Raw genomic sequence first — 17,143 nt, 5'->3', positions numbered from 1 at the left:
CCTCATACATGTCGACACAATCGTACCGACACCCAGCACACACACAGGGAATGCTCTGATAGAGGACAGGACCCCACTAGCCCTTTGGGGAGACAGAGGGAGAGTTTGCCAGCACACACCAGAGCGCTATATATATATATATATATATCAATAGGGATAACCTTATATAAGTGTTACTCCCTTTTATAGCTGCTGTTTATAATTTAGCTGCCAATAGCGCCCCCCCTCTCTCGTTTTTACCCTGATTCTGTAGGGACTGCAGGGGAGAGTCAGGGAGCCGTCCTTCCAGCGGAACTGTGAGGGAAAATGGCGCTTGTGTGCTGAGGAGATAGGCTCCGCCCCTTCACGACGGCCTTATCTCCCGCTTTTTTCTGGAAAACTGGCAGGGGTTAAATACATCCATATAGCCCAGGAGCTATATGTGATGTATTTCTTTTGCCATCCTAAGGTATTTCTGTTTTTATTGCGTCTCAGGGCGCTCCCCCCCAGCGCCCTGCACCCTCAGTGACCGGAGTGTGAAGTGTGCTGAGAGCAATGGCGCACAGCTGCAGTGCTGTGCGCTACCTTAGTTGAAGACAGGAACGTCTTCTGCCGCCGATTTCACCGGACCTCTTCGTTCTTCTGGCTCTGTAAGGGGGCCGGCGGCGCGGCTCCGGGACCCATCCAGGCTGAACCTGTGATCGTCCCTCTGGAGCTAATGTCCAGTAGCCTAAGAAACCCAATCCACTCTGCACGCAGGTGAGTTCGTTTCTTCTCCCCTTAGTCCCACGATGCAGTGAGCCTGTTGCCAGCAGGACTCACTGAAAATAAAAAACCTAAAATAAACTTTTACTCTAAGCAGCTCAGGAGAGCCACCCAGCATGCACCCTTCTCGTTCGGGCACAAAAATCTAACTGAGGCTTGGAGGAGGGTCATAGGGGGAGGAGCCAGTGCACACCAGCTAGTTCAAGCTTTTACTTTTGTGCCCAGTCTCCTGCGGAGCCGCTATTCCCCATGGTCCTTACGGAGTCCCAGCATCCACTTAGGACGTTAGAGAAATCGGTAATATGCAAAAAGTGAAGGGAACATAAAGAGAACAAATGTAAACTCCAGCTTTGTTCTATATACATTCATTATTGGTAGAAAAATGAACCACTAGGGATCTAATAGTAAACCCAGTCTGATACAGTCATATTGCAAGAAACCAAAATTGGAGAACTAGGTCTATATAAACAGATATTACGAGGCGATTTAGCATTCATCCAGAGGAAACACAGTTCTAATTCATCTCAGGGATTCTAATAAACACAAAAGATGAGGGTAGAGGATAAACCAATAGGAACATTCTATTGGGATCACATGACCAGACTAAGGAAATGAGGCACCCTATATAAGATCATACTGGCCACTTATCAAGCACCCACTACTCCCAGAGGAAGGCCTAACAAAGGCTGAAACGCGTTGGAGACATCTACTGATCTTAATTCTAAATCACTGCAACCTCTATGCACGGAGCGCACAACGCTGAATCAATTGCAAACAACCGGGTCACGTGACCAGGAAGTCCGGGACGCGACTGTGCAACTAAGCAACCGCTGGATGAGAAGAAGAAGGAGAAGCCGTTGGTGGAGCCTCGGTGACGAACGAGAAAGGACGGCAGGTGAGTGTCCGTAGGAGGCAGGAGGTTACACAGTGTGCGGCTCTGCAGAGCGCACTCTGAGCTTCCCCCCAGCCTTAGACAGGTTCCACTTCCGGACCGACCGGCACCCAGGGGGCGGCTGTGCAAAGACGCACCACGGGCGACGGGGTTTGGGAAGCAGGAGCCAGTCCGGATCCCCCTCCATTTCCATTTTTCTGCATTGTTAACCTGAGGCTCTGGTAAACGTGAAGACCGGATGTTTATTTGCTACAGCTGGAATCTCTTTTGCATCTGAAGGATTGATAGACTTGCCACGTAACGGATTTGCGGGACGCCGCAATCCGACATTGAAGATTGTGACATAATTTATTTAAGAGACTTTTACTTCTAAGCGGACTTTAAACGGACTTTAAATAAATGAGCCAGTAGCAGTGCTCAAAAAGGATCTATATTGGTCAATCACTCATTTCTATATCTATCTATATATGCTGGTCGTTTGGTTATCTCTCATTCACACATTTGTGCTCTATACGGTTCCTTGTTTAGGACACATACCACGGCCTTCACTAGAGGCTCAAGACAACTTTTGAGGTCAAGGGGGACAGAGAAACAAGGGTACATTTACTGTAAGCGTGAAAGAATTAACATTAAAAACGATCAATACCCATTATTTCCATTGAAACATTAGGATTGAGCGCAGCACTAATAATTTTCTGTTTGCTGTTATTTAGGCTGGTCACCTTTAAGTGCAGCAGCTCATCCGAACACTAGAGGGCCTCAGTGCGCAGTTAACCCCAAAAAAAATTCTGTAAAAATCCGACCTCGCTGCAGTGAGTCTGTTGCCAGCAGATCTCACTGTAAAATAAAAAACCTAAAATATACTTTCTCTCTAGGAGCTCAGGAGAGCCCCTAGTGTGCATCCAGCTCAGCCAGGCACAGGATTCTAACTGAGGTCTGGAGGAGGGTCATAGAGGGAGGAGCCAGTGCACACCAGGTGGTCCTAAATCTTTCTTAGCTGTGCCCAGTCTCCTGCGGAGCCGCTATTCCCCATGGTCCTTACGGAGTCCCCAGCATCCACCAGGACGTTAGAGAAATAAGAAATACGTAGGCTTAGTAATATTCCAAAAAAAGAATTTTATTAATGAATAACGGAAGTGATCATAAATCAATACTGCCTGAGATAGGAAATTATCATCTTTAACCCTGATTGCTAAAAATAATAATAGCTGATAGAGGGAAATAAATGGTATGTATAAGTTATAAAAAATTGTGTTACCTAGTACCGGTACACTGAACGAACAAGACAATTTGTACACAAAGACTGACACCACAAAATCACATATAAAAAGGTAGAGAGAAGCGCTATGTGCGTCTTACTCTATCTACCAAGCAGTCATTAAAATAGACTCACAGGTTAAAATCTGTACTCTCCACTTTGGGGGTTAAAAACCTTAAGTCCAATTGACACAAAGTCCATCCGCTAATACATTGAAGTTCTTTATAGTGGTCACAGCAAAACCACAGCCTCTGAGTGGGTGGGAACTATTTGGTACAAAGTAACAAAAAGTATCATAAAGTCCTGCGTCTCACAAAGCTTAGTGATGAAGCTGGTATATTCAATCACTTGTCCCAGCTGGTCCGTAAAGAGCAGTGATCGCGCTGAGGCCAAAAAAAAATGGGTCCCAGGGACCCCTCACTTTTAAAAATTGGGGTCCTACCGGTCCTTTTCTGGGTCCCATCGGAATTAAGGTTTTTATTAATCTTAATCTTGTTGCAAGGTGGTGGGATGGGGGTGACAGTGCTGCTGGGCTGTGTAGCATGCAGGACACCCTGCACCAGAGCTGTAACTAGACATTTTGGTGCCCCTTGGCAGAAAGTGAATCGGTTCTCCATCTCCCAGAACCTGAAGTATAGGGAGTGCGCGCCGAAGGCGCGCGCAAAAAATTAGGGACATGGCTTAATGGAGAAGGGGCGTGGCCACATAATAGTACCAATTCACATTATACCACACAGTAGTGCCGCTTATACACATTGCACCAGGTAGAACCTCCTATACACACTGCACCAGGTAGAGCACGTTATACATATTGCTCCAGGTACAGCACGTTATTAGCGCCAGGCAGAGCACGTTATATACTTAGCGCCAGGCAGAGCATATTATACATATTGCACCAGGTAGCTGACAATATGCACATTGCACCAGGTAGAGCACGTTATACACGCTGAGCCAGGTAGAGCACGTTACACACACTGTGCCAGGTAGTGCACGTTACACACACTGCGCCAGGTAGAGCACGTTATACACACTGAGCCAGGTAGAGCACGTTTCACACACTGCGCCAGGTAGAGCACATTACACACACTGAGCCAGTCAGAGCACATTACACACACTGAGCCAGGTAGAGCACGTTATACACACTGAGCCAGGCAGAGCACGTTATACACACTGCGCCAGGCAGAGCACGTTATACACACTGAGCCAGGTAGAGCACGTTATACATACTGCGCCAGGTAGAGCACGTTATACACACCGCGCCAGGTAGAGCGCGTTATACACACTGAGCCAGGCAGAGCACGTTATACACATTGCGCCAGGTAGAGCACGTTATACACACTGAGCCAGTCAGAGCACGTTATACATATTGCTCCAGGTACAGCACGTTATTAGCGCCAGGCAGAGCACGTTATATACTTAGCGCCAGGCAGAGCATATTATACATATTGCACCAGGTAGCTGACAATATGCACATTGCACCAGGTAGAGCACGTTATACACGCTGAGCCAGGTAGAGCACGTTACACACACTGTGCCAGGTAGTGCACGTTACACACACTGCGCCAGGTAGAGCACGTTATACACACTGAGCCAGGTAGAGCACGTTTCACACACTGCGCCAGGTAGAGCACATTACACACACTGAGCCAGTCAGAGCACGTTATACACACTGAGCCAGGTAGAGCACGTTATACACACTGAGCCAGGCAGAGCACGTTATACACACTGCGCCAGGCAGAGCACGTTATACACACTGAGCCAGGCAGAGCACGTTATACACACTACGCCAGGTAGAGCACGTTATACACACTGCGCCAGGTAGAGCACGTTATACACACTGAGCCAGTCAGAGCACGTTATACACACTGCGCCAGGTAGAGCACGTTATACACACTGAGCCAGGCAGATCACGTTATACACACTGCGCCAGGTAGAGCACATTATACACACTGCGCCAGGTAGAGCACGTTATACACACTGAGCCAGGCAGAGCACGTTATACACACTGCGCCAGGTAGAGCACGTTATACACACCGCGCCAGGTAGAGCACGTTATACACACCGCGCCAGGTAGAGCACGTTATACACACTGAGCCAGGTAGAGCACGTTATACATACTGCGCCAGGTAGAGCACGTTATACACACCGCGCCAGGTAGAGCGCGTTATACACACTGAGCCAGGCAGAGCACGTTATACACATTGCGCCAGGTAGAGCACGTTATACACACTGAGCCAGTCAGAGCACGTTATACACACTGCGCCAGGTAGAGCACGTTATACACACCGCGCCAGGTAGAGCACGTTATACACACTGAGCCAGGTAGAGCATGTTATACATACTGCGCCAGGTAGAGCACGTTATACACACCGCGCCTGGTAGAGCACGTTATACACACTGAGCCAGGCAGAGCACGTTATACACATTGCGCCACACATTGCGCCAGGCAGAGCACGTTATACACATTGCGCCACACATTGCGCCAGGCAGAGCACGTTATACACATTGCACCAGGCAGAGCACTAAACAGTTATATGATAAAAAAACAGGACAACATTATGAAATAATACATTTTCTATATGTAATGGGTTTATGGTGCCGCTATAATAGGAGCCCCGGACTGGATTTAGGCACTACAGTGTTGTGGGGGAGGGAGGGGTGAGAGGGTGACAATGCTGCTGGGCTGTTATCATATCGGAAGTATGCGTTCAGGATCCCGGCTGTCAGGATCCCAGCAGCCGTAATACCGACGCCGGAATCCTGACAGCCGCCAGAATACAGACGCTGGCATCCCGAGGAGATCAGGATCCCGGCAACGATATCCTGACAGTCAGGATCCTGAAGTTAAGTATGCACTGCCGCCACAGGTTTAGCGTGCGGGAGGGGGTGTTAGGATATGGTGTTGGGGAGGTTAGGGTTAGGCTGCAGAGAGGGGGATAAGTGTTAGGCACTAAGGATGTTTAGGCTGCGGGAAACGGAGGGTTAGGGGTGGGAGGTTAGGGCACCCTCTGCACCCCTGTCGGCATTGCTGTGATCGGGATGCTGGTGTCGGTATACTGAATGCCGGCATCCTGACCGCCGACTTCGGACACTTGGTACAACCACTGGATTCGAGTCATGCTGCCGGTAATTAATGTGCTGAGTGATCAACTTCAGTGACACTCACTGTGCTGGCTGTCTTTACAGTAACCAGCAGCAACCAACAAAGACAGCCAGCACAGTAAGTGTCACTGAAGTTGATCACTCAGCACATTAATTACAGACAGCATGACTCGAATCCAGTGGTTGTACCCAGTGTCCTCTATGCTGCACAGGCCAGCAGCATCTCACCCCCACCCCATGCAACATTTTTGTGGTGTTTTACACGTTTGCCGGCGCCATGCAGCCCCCATCTCCGCCTTCTCACCGATATGAGCAGCGCCCAGCCGCCACCGCAAGTCCAGCTCACCCTTCCTCAGTGTCACGGCACTTACAGTCCGTGGTCAGTCCGGCGTTCACCTCCCCACGCGGCAGAGTGTATCGCGCCGCAGAGCCGTCCTCGCACTCTGTCCGGGGGTGGGGGAGGAGGAGAGGGAGGAGGAGAGAGAGGGGGAGCACGCCGCCGCAAGAGGACTGGTAAGGCTCTGCCTCCGTCCTCTATTACAGGAAGCTAAAGACAACCAGCTTCAGCGGAGCGCGTCCCCGGGGACCCACATAGTTTACAAAAGTGAGTCCCCGGACCACAGACCTTGGTAAAATACGCGCTATAGCGCGTATTTGCGAACACTGAAGAGTGAGGTTTAAAGTTTGCTGCTTACCTCCTCTGTGTATGGGTCCTCCTTCGTGGTGGGTAATAATTGTCCTATTGGTCCCCGCAATGTCGGGCAAATGGTCGTGACTGTACCAGCCCTATAACAGGACCACCGTGGTAGGTCTTAGATGTCCAGATGCTCTCTCCATAATAGTTACCTTTGTGCGGGTAGAAGGAAATGTCTGCCGGCAGACTCCTAACAGCGCGCTGCATACGTCTAGCGCTGCTGTCAGGGGATCCAGTCTATCGGTGATCAACGCGTTTCGCCTAGAAGGCTTCGTCAGGATGGCCGATATGCTGGTCTCATCTCCTCTCTCCCTTATAAACGGTTCATGCGTTCCATTGATATAGTAACTTCCTGATTTTTGCGTTCCAGCTATTTATCATGGTGCTGCGGGAGTTGTGAACACGCTAAAAAGCTCTCCTTTCCTTTAATAAAAACTGCCTCAGTTACTCCAAAGGAAAAAAAACCCAAAGTGGAGAGTACAGATTTTGACCTGTGAGTCTATTTTATTGACTGCTTGGTAGATAGAGTAAGACTCACATAGCGCTTCTCTCTACCTTTTTATATGTGATTTTGTGGTGTCAGTCTTTGTGTACAAATTGTCTTGTTCGTTCAGTGTACCGGTACTAGGTAACACAATTTTTTATAACTTATACATACCATTTATTTCCCTCTATCAGCTATTATTATTTTTAGCAATCAGGGTTAAAGATGATAATTTCCTATCTCAGGCAGTATTGATTTATGATCACTTCCGTTATTCATTAATAAAATTTGTTTTTTGGAATACAGTATTACTAAGCCTACGTATTTCTTATTTTCCTGTGGTGGTAATACGCAGGGAGCAAATTTCCTTTTTTATCTGTCACTTCTAAAGGCTGTTGTAATACAGCCATGCTCCCAGCTGCAAGTCCCCCATAGGACTCCTTTGTTATAAAGAGAGCGCAGTATCACTATCCTTTTTTACTTGAAATGATATGCCATAAAAATTCTCTTGGGAATCTGCCACCTTTTGTCAGGCGACTCCCAAGCCTTTTCACAAAGAGCGTTCAGTTCATGAGAGGGGGGAAACTTCACCTCATGCTTTTTCCCTTTAAATAAACAAACACTTGTATCTGGAACAGGAGGTTTCTCAGAAATATGTAAAACATCTTTAATTGCCACAATCATGTACTGAATACTCTTTACCAATTTTGGATGTAAACTTGCCTCACTAAAGTCGACACTGGAATCAGAGTCCGTGTCGGTATCTGTATCTGCCATCTGGGTAAATTAACGTTTCTGTGACCCTGAGGGGACCTGTACCTGAGACAAGGCGTCCTCCATGGATTTTCTCCACGTTTGTGTCTGAGAATCAGATTTATCCAGCCTCTTAGGCAATAACGCCACATTTGCATTCAATGTACTCAACATATTCACCCAATCAGCAGTCGGCAGTGCCGACAGAGTCACTCCCAAATCCTTCTCTGCGCCCCCAGTAACCTCCTCCGGGGAGGAGCACTCAGCCTCAGACATGTCGACACACTGTACCGACACACACACTCTCACACTGGCAATAGGGGACAGACTCACAGGGAAGCCTGTTAGAGAGAACACAGAGGGAGTATACCAGCTTACACCACAGCGCCCATATACTACTAAAAAAATAATATATGTACTGTACCCCCCCCCCCGTTTTGCTCCCTGTACTTGTAAGGAGAGTGGAGGTCCCGGGCCAGCGTCTCTGCATGCTCTGTGAAGAGAGAAAATGGCGCTGGTAAGCTGTGCGGGCTAAGCCACGACCCCACCCGGCGCGCTGTAGTCCCGCTCAAATTAAAATTATTATACTGGTGGGGGTCTCATATTTAGTGCCTAGGCACCGATAATATGCTTTTTTTTGCCAGTGAAAACTCCAGTAACCTGCTGCCCATGGCGCCTCCCCCCTGCGCCCTTGGAGTGCCGTTGGTGTGTGTGTGGGAGCATGGAGCGCAGAGCGACCGCTGCGCTGTACCTCCGTTACTGAAGTCTTCTGCCTTCTTATACTCACCCGGCTTCTTTCTTCTGGCTTCTGTGAGGGGGTTGACGGCGCGGCTCCGGGAACAAGCAGCTAGACGCACCAAGTGATCGAACCCTCTGGAGCTAATGGTGTCCAGTAGCCTAAGAAGCAGAGTCCTTAACTCAGAAGAAGTAGGTCTAACTTCTCTCCCCTCACTCCCACGAAGCAGAGAGCCTGTAGCCAGCAGGTCTCTCTGAAAATAAAAATCCTAATCTAAAGTCTTTTCAGAGAAACTCAGGAGAGCTCCCCTAGTGAGTGTCCAGTCTCTCTGGGCACAGAATCTAACTGGAGGAGGGGCATAGAGGGAGGAGCCAGTTCACACCCATTCAAAGTCTTATAGTGTGCCCATGTCTCCTGCGGATCCAGTCTATACCCCATGGTCCTTTCGGAGTCCCCAGCATCCTCTAGGACAGGGGCGGCCAGACTTTTGGAGTCGGTGATCTACTGTGAAAGCTAAAAAGCTTTTGTGATCTACCTAGGAGGAATAATAGCGCGCGCCGCAGGTGTGCGCGCGCAAAAAAAAGGGTGTGGCATAACAAAAATGGGCGTGGCATAACAAAAAGTGGGCGTGGTATAACTAAAAAAATAAGATTTTACTTACCGATAAATCTATTTCTCGTAGTCCGTAGTGGATGCTGGGGACTCCGTCAGGACCATGGGGATTAGCGGCTCCGCAGGAGACAGGGCACAAAAATAAAGCTTTAGGATCAGGTGGTGTGCACTGGCTCCTCCCCCTATGACCCTCCTCCAAGCCTCAGTTAGGATACTGTGCCCGGACGAGCGTACACAATAAGGAAGGATCTTGAATCCCGGGTAAGACTCATACCAGCCACACCAATCACACCGTACAACTTGTGATCTGAACCCAGTTAACAGTATGACAACGTAGGAGCCTCTGAACAGACAGCTCACAACAAGAACAACCCAATGTTTTTGTAACAATAACTATGTACAAGTATTGCAGACAATCCGCACTTGGGATGGGCGCCCAGCATCCACTACGGACTACGAGAAATAGATTTATCGGTAAGTAAAATCTTATTTTCTCTAACGTCCTAGTGGATGCTGGGGACTCCGTCAGGACCATGGGGATTATACCAAAGCTCCCAAACGGGCGGGAGAGTGCGGATGACTCTGCAGCACCGAATGAGAGAACTCCAGGTCCTCTTTAGCCAGGGTATCAAATTTGTAGAATTTTACAAACGTGTTCTCCCCCGACCACGTAGCTGCTCGGCAGAGTTGTAATGCCGAGACCCCTCGGGCAGCCGCCCAGGATGAGCCCACCTTCCTTGTGGAATGGGCCTCGACAGATTTAGGCTGTGGCAGGCCTGCCACAGAATGTGCAAGTTGAATTGTGCTACAAATCCAACGAGCAATTGTCTGCTTAGAAGCAGGGGGTGGTCTTCTGTTTGCCGGCGGTCGGGCTCCCGGCGCTCAGTATACCGGCGCCGGGAGCCCGACAGCCGGAATACCGACAATTATTTTCCCTCGTGGGGGTCCACGACCCCCATAGAGGGAGAATAAAATAGTGTGGCGCGCATAGCGCGCCACCGTGCCCGTAGCGTGGCGAGCGCAGCGAGCCCGCAAGGGGCTCATTTGCGCTCGCCAAGCTGTCGGTAAGCCGGCGGTCGGGCTCCCGGCGCCGGGATGCTGGTCGCCGGGAGCCCGACCGCCGGCCAGCCGTAGTGAACCCGAAGCAGGAGCACCCAGCTTGTTGGGTGCATACAGTATAAACAGCGAGTCAGATTTTCTGACTCCAGCCGTCCTTGAAATATATATTTTCAATGCCCTGACAACGTCCAGCAACTTGGAATCCTCCAAATCGCTAGTAGCCGCAGGCACCACAATAGGCTGGTTCAGGTGAAACGCTGACACCACCTTAGGCAGAAAATGAGGACGCGTCCGCAGTTCTGCCCTGTCCGAATGGAAAATCAGATATGGGCTTTTATACGATAAAGCCGCCAATTCTGACACTCTCCTGGCTGAAGCCAGGGCCAGTAGCATGGTTACTTTCCATGTAAGATATTTCAAATCCGCCGATTTGAGTGGCTCAAACCAATGGGATTTGAGAAAATCCAAAACTACATTAAGGTCCCACGGAGCCACTGGGGGCACAACCGGGGGCTGTATATGTAGTACTCCTTTTACAAAAGTCTGGACTTCAGGAACTGAAGCCAATTCTTTCTGGAAGAAAATCGACAGGGCCGAAATTTGAACCTTAATGGACCCCAACTTGAGGCCCATAGACAATCCTGTTTGCAGGAAATGTAGGAATCGACCCAATTGAAATTCCTCCGTGGGGGCCTTCCTGGCCTCGCACCACGCAACATATTTTCTCCAAATGCGGTGATAATGTTGTGCAGTCACCTCCTTCCTGGCTTTAACCAGTGTAGGAATGACCTCTTCCGGAATGCCTTTTTCCCTTAGAATTCGGCGTTCAACCGCCACGCCGTCAAACGCAGCCGCGGTAAGTCTTGGAATAGACACGGTCCCTGCTGAATCAGGTCCCGTCTTAGAGGTAGAGGCCACGGATTTTCCGTGAGCATCTCCTGAAGTTCCGGGTACCAAGTTCTTCTTGGCCAATCCGGAGCCACGAGTATCGTTCTTACTCCCCTTTGCCGTATAATTCTCAGTACTTTGGGTATGAGAGGCAGAGGAGGAAACACATACACTGACTGGAACACCCACGGTGTTACCAGAGCGTCCACAGCTATTGCCTGAGGGTCTCTTGACCTGGCGCAATACCTGTCCAGTTTTTTGTTGAGGCGAGACGCCATCATATCCACCTTTGGTTTTTCCCAACGGTTCACAATCATGTGGAAGACTTCTGGATGAAGTCCCCACTCTCCCGGGTGTAGATCGTGTCTGCTGAGGAAGTCTGCTTCCCAGTTGTCCACTCCCGGAATAAACACTGCTGACAGTGCTATCACATGATCTTCCGCCCAGCGAAGAATCCTTGCAGCTTCTGCCATTGCTCTTCTGCTTCTTGTGCCGCCCTGTCTGTTTACGTGGGCGACTGCCGTGATGTTGTCCGACTGGATCAACACCGGCTGACCCTGAAGCAGGGGTTTTGCCAGGCTTAGAGCATTGTAAATCGCTCTTAGCTCCAGTATATTTATGTGAAGAGACATCTCCAGGCTTGACCATACTCCCTGGAAGTTTTACAGCCCCTGACGGTGTCTGAGACGCCTGGGCAGGTACCAACTGGTTTGACGGCCGTCTCATGTCGTCAACTGATTTTTGTAATGTGCTGACATTATCACGTAATTCCATAAACAAAGCCATCCATTCCGGTGTCGACTCCCTAGGGGGTGACATCACCATTACCGGCAATTGCTCTGCCTCCACACCAACATCGTCCTCATACATGTCGACACACACGTACCGACACCCAGCAGACACACAGGGAATGCTCTATTGAAGACAGGACCCCACTAGCCCTTTGGGGAGACAGAGGGAGAGTTTGCCAGCACACACCCAAGCGCTATAATATATATGGGAACAACCCTATATAAGTGTTGTATCCTTATAGCAGCTTAAATATAGTAATATCGCCAAAAAAAAGTGCCCCCCCTCTCTGTTTTACCCTGTTTCTGTAGTGCAGTGCAGGGGAGAGTCCTGGGAGCCTTCCTCACAGCGGAGCTGAGCAGGAAAATGGCGCTGTGTGCTGAGGAGAATAAGCCCCGCCCCCTATTTCGGCGGGCTCTTCTCCGGAGTCTGTGAGATCTGGCAGGGGTTAAATACATCCATATAGCCTCAAGGGCTATATGTGATGTATTTTTAGCCATAAAAAGGTATTATACATTGCTGCCCAGGGCGCCCCCCCAACGCCCTGCACCCTCCGTGACCGCTGTGTGAAGTGTGCTGACAACAATGGCGCACAGCTGCAGTGCTGTGCGCTACCTCAGGAAGACTGAAAAGTCTTCTGCCGCCTGCTTCTGGACATCTTCCATCTTCGGCATCTGCAAGGGGGGTCGGCGGCGCGGCTCCGGGACGAACCCCAGGGTGAGACCTGTGTTCCGACTCCCTCTGGAGCTAATGGTGTCCAGTAGCCTAAGAAGCCAATCCATCCTGCACGCAGGTGAGTTCACTTCTCTCCCCTAAGTCCCTCGATGCAGTGAGCCTGTTGCCAGCAGGACTCACTGAAAATAAGAAACATAAAAAACTTTTTCTAAGCAGCTCTTTAGGAGAGCCACCTAGATTGCACCCTGCTCGGACGGGCACAAAAACCTAACTGAGGCTTGGAGGAGGGTCATAGGGGGAGGAGCCAGTGCACACCACCTGATCCTAAAGCTTTATTTTTGTGCCCTGTCTCCTGCGGAGCCGCTAATCCCCATGGTCCTGACGGAGTCCCCAGCATCCACTAGGACGTTAGAGAAAAGGGACTTAGCCTTGCTGCGCAGAGTGTAATGACTGCCTCACACGAAATAACACATTGGCCCCCACAGGTAATAACCTCAAACACATATGCCCCCACAGTGCCAGATACACATGCCCCTACAGTGCCATGTGCCCACAGTGCCAGATATGCCCCCACAGTGCCAGATACAGATATGCCCCCACAGTGCCATGTGCCCACAGTGCCAGATATGCCCCCAGTGCCAGATACACATGCCCCCACAGTGCCATGTGCCCACAGTGCCAGATATGCCTCCACAGTGCCAGATACAGATATGCCCCCACAGTGCCATGTGCCCACAGTGCCAGATATGCCCCCACAGTGCCAGATTACAGATATGCCCCCACAGTGCCAGATATGCCCTCACAGTGCCAGATATGCCCCTATAGTGCCAGATACAGATATGCCCCCACAGCGCCAGATTACAGATATGCCCCCACAGTGCCAGATATGCCCCCACAGTGCCATGTGCCCGCAGAGCCAGATATGCCCCCAGTGCCACATATGACCCCACAGTGCCAGATATGCCCCCACAGTGCCATGTGCCCACAGTGCCAGATATGCCCTCACAGTGCCATGTGCCCACAGTGCCAGATATGCCCCCACAGTGCCAGATACAGATATGCCCCCACAGCGCCAGATTACAGATATGCCCCCACAGCGCCAGATATGCACCCACAGTGCCATGTGCCGGCAGAGCCAGATATGCCCCCAGTGCCACATATGACCCCACAGTGCCAGATATGCCCCCACTGAGCTATGTGCCCACAATGCCAGATATGCCCCCATAGAAGAGCTCACCGTTGGTGTGTGGAGAGCGCAGCGCGCGCTTCTCCTGTCTGCCGCTCTGCCTCCTCAGTCTGATCTCCGGCGGCGACGGCAGCGTGTATGGCTCAAATCAGGTGCCGGTCCGCGAGCTCTCATTGGCTAACGAACCGGCACCTGATTTAAGCTATACACTCGGCCGTCACTGCCGCAGACCAGACTGAGGAGGCAGAGCGGCAGGCAGGAGAGGCGCGGCTTCGGGTGGCTGGGCGGCGGATCGCGATCGACTGGTCGCATGTCCGCGATCGACCAGTCGATCGCGATCGACTGTTTGGCCACCCCTGCTCTAGGACGTAAGAGAAAAAACTATAAGCAGATATGGCTACCTGTCTAATACTCTATATGCAGTGCAAACCATCTCCTTACATCTCCTCCCCTTCACTGTGGGGATTCCCGCTCTGCCGGCGCACCTAAAAGTGAATAAAATGGGCGCAACTGAGATTTTTTAATCACCTCGCAGCAGTGCCTAACACCTAGGGAGTATCTCTGCTGCCCCCCCTATCAAAGGATCCCAGCTCTATCAGCCGTGTACGGATATTACCCGTCTCACCGCTCAAAGCCCCTTCCAGTGCACCATGTTCAGCCGCTCTGGAGCTCCGTCTCCAGCCAGCAGAAACACCTGCCACGGAACCCGCCGCTCAGCACCTCCCCGAAGCTTCGTCTGACAGAGCATTGGCTAGCGGAGCCTACTCAGCCTGTGAGACCTGCGCTGCTGTCTGGTAGAGCAGCCTAACTAGGACCCTTAGAGATGCTCACTGTTTAGAAGATCCCCTGGGTAAGCCTCTGATCCCTTCCTCCGGGATCGTTGTCTCATAAGTACAGAATTTGTACTTTTAGAGAAGCCTGCACCCTCCTTTCAGATAGGTGGGATTGTGCTACAGATCAATTTAGAACAAAACGAGTTTTATGGTAAGAACTTACCTTTGTTAAAACTCTTTCTGCGAGGTACACTGGGCTCCACAAGGAATGGACAATGGGTGTAGAATAGGATCTTGATTCGAGGCACCAACAGGCTCAAAGCTTTGACTGTTCCCAGAATGCACAGCGCCGCCTCCTATATCACCCCGCCTCCCAGCACAGGAGCTCAGTTTTTAGTTAACCAGCCCAATGCAGTAGCAGGAAAAGAGACGACAACGGTTAGTATCCACAACACCGCATTCTCACAACAGGAGACGTGTCAGCGGCTAATGCCATACCAACCCAAAGAAGCTAAGTGCGTCAGGGTGGGCGCCTTGTGGAGCCCAGTGTAACTCGCAGAAAGAGTTTTAACAAAGGTAAGTTCTTACCATAAAACTAATTTTCTGCTGCGGGGTACACTGGGCTCCACAAGGAATGGACAATGGGGATGTCCTAAAGCAGTTCCTTATAGGAGGGGACGTACTGTAGCGGGCACAAGAACTCGGCGTCCAAAGGAAGCATCCTGGGAAGCGGCAGTATCGAAGGCATAGAACCTTATGAACGCGTTCCCCGAGGACCATGTAGCCGCCTTGCACAATTGGTCAAGGGTCGCACCACATTGGGCCGCCCAAGAAGGTCCAACAGATCGAGTAGAATGGGCCGTAATGTGAGCAGGAGCTGACAGACCAGCCCTCACATAAGCATGTGCAATCACCATTCTAATCCATCTGGCCAGTTTGCTTATGAGCAGGCCAGCCACGTTTGTGAAATCCAAACAAAACATAGAGAGAATCAGATTTTCGAATAGAAGCAGTTCTCTTCACATAGATACGGAGAGCCCGTACCACATCCAAAGACCGCTCTTTGGGAGACAAATCAGGAGAGACAAAGGCCGGAACCACAATCTCCTGATTAAGGTGGAACGAAGAAACCACCTTAGGTAAATATCCCAGGACGAGTCCTAAGAACCGCCCGGTCACAGTGAAAAATCAGATATGGGGAACTACAAGACAAGGCACCCAGATCCGACACTCTTCTAGCAGAGGCAATAGCCAGCAAGAACACCTTAAGGGAAAGCCACTTAAGGTCAGCTGAACCAATATGTTCAAATGGAGGCTCCTGCAACGCCTCCAAAACCACCGACAAGTCCCAAGGAGCCACAGGCGGGACATAGGGAGGTTGGATACACAACACACCCTGAGTGAAAGTATGAAAATCAGGTAAAGCCGCAATTTTTCTCTGAAACCACACCGACAAGGCAGAAATATGAACCTTAAGGGAGGCCAGACGCAGGCCTAAATCTAGGCCTTGCTGCAGAAAAGCCAAAAGCTTGGCTAAAAAGCTTTTCTTAGGGCTGCCTGGAGCAGCCCCTCTGTTCAGTGCCTGCTTACTGCAGCACCAACTTAAAAAATTGAGCTCCTGTGCTGGGAGGCGGGGTGATATAGGAGGCGGCGCTGTGCATTCTGGGAACAGTCAAAGCTTTGAGCCTGTTGGTGCCTCGGATCAAGATCCTATTCTACACCCATTGTCCATTCCTTGTGGAGCCCAGTGTACCCCGCAGCAGAAAAATAATTTCTGGAGCAAGAGCTCCTTTTCTGTGCTTCTTCCTGCTAGCACAATTTTTCAAACTGGAGGGATGGGGGGGGGGGGGAAGGGGTGTGAAGGGGGAGGAGCCAGATGTGCATAAGTTTTTAGTTTTACATTGTGCTACCTCCGGTCTGCATTCTTCACACCCCAGCTGTCTAGATCTCCAGTGTCCCCTAGTGGATGATAGAGAAATACAAATGTTCGTAGTAGCTACTGAATGACAGCACTAGTTAATCTATGGCTACCTTAGAAATTGTGGGAGATGTAGTTTTGTTGCACCTACGATACCAAAAGCTAAAAGACATTTCCACAGTTATAGACCAATACACTGACACAAACCATGTACAGACAAGTGTTACCTTTGAATCTCTGATTCTTTCTGCTGCGCTTGCGGATAGATTGCTGTCACTGTGGGTCCGGCTCATGTTGGCACTTGAGTTGGAGGCGGAGTTACCGCCACTAGAGCAGCTGCTCGCTGTGCTGATCATGCTGGCACTGCTGCTGCTCACACTCGCCCCACTCACACCACTTGTGCTGGCTGTGCTGTAACTGTTCCTTTTCCAGCTCTCTCGTGCGGATCGCTGCCGGGGACTATGCTCCTTGATATAGCTCCTCACCTGGAAGGTGAATAACAATGGGATATGGGAAATGCAAGGAAAGGAAACACCTACACAGAGTCTTAAATAAGGTGTGCAACTAGCACAGGATATGT

General features: G+C 50.3%; 1 protein-coding gene across 2 annotated transcripts in view; it reads right to left on the bottom strand.

The window, feature by feature from the left end:
• FAM199X (family with sequence similarity 199, X-linked) overlaps positions 1-17,143 on the bottom strand; it is an 86,614-nt gene that overhangs the window by 48,563 nt on the left and 20,908 nt on the right. For both annotated transcript variants that reach the window (XM_063937354.1, XM_063937353.1), the window contains exon 5: positions 16,791-17,048. In XM_063937354.1, the coding sequence (XP_063793424.1) occupies positions 16,791-17,048 (258 nt within the window). The remainder of the gene's footprint in view (positions 1-16,790; positions 17,049-17,143) is intronic.

Source organism: Pseudophryne corroboree, chromosome 8 (assembly GCF_028390025.1).
Source record: "Pseudophryne corroboree isolate aPseCor3 chromosome 8, aPseCor3.hap2, whole genome shotgun sequence".
Taxonomy (NCBI): Eukaryota; Metazoa; Chordata; class Amphibia; order Anura; family Myobatrachidae; genus Pseudophryne; species Pseudophryne corroboree.
This window is presented reverse-complemented; position numbering and strand designations above follow the sequence as displayed.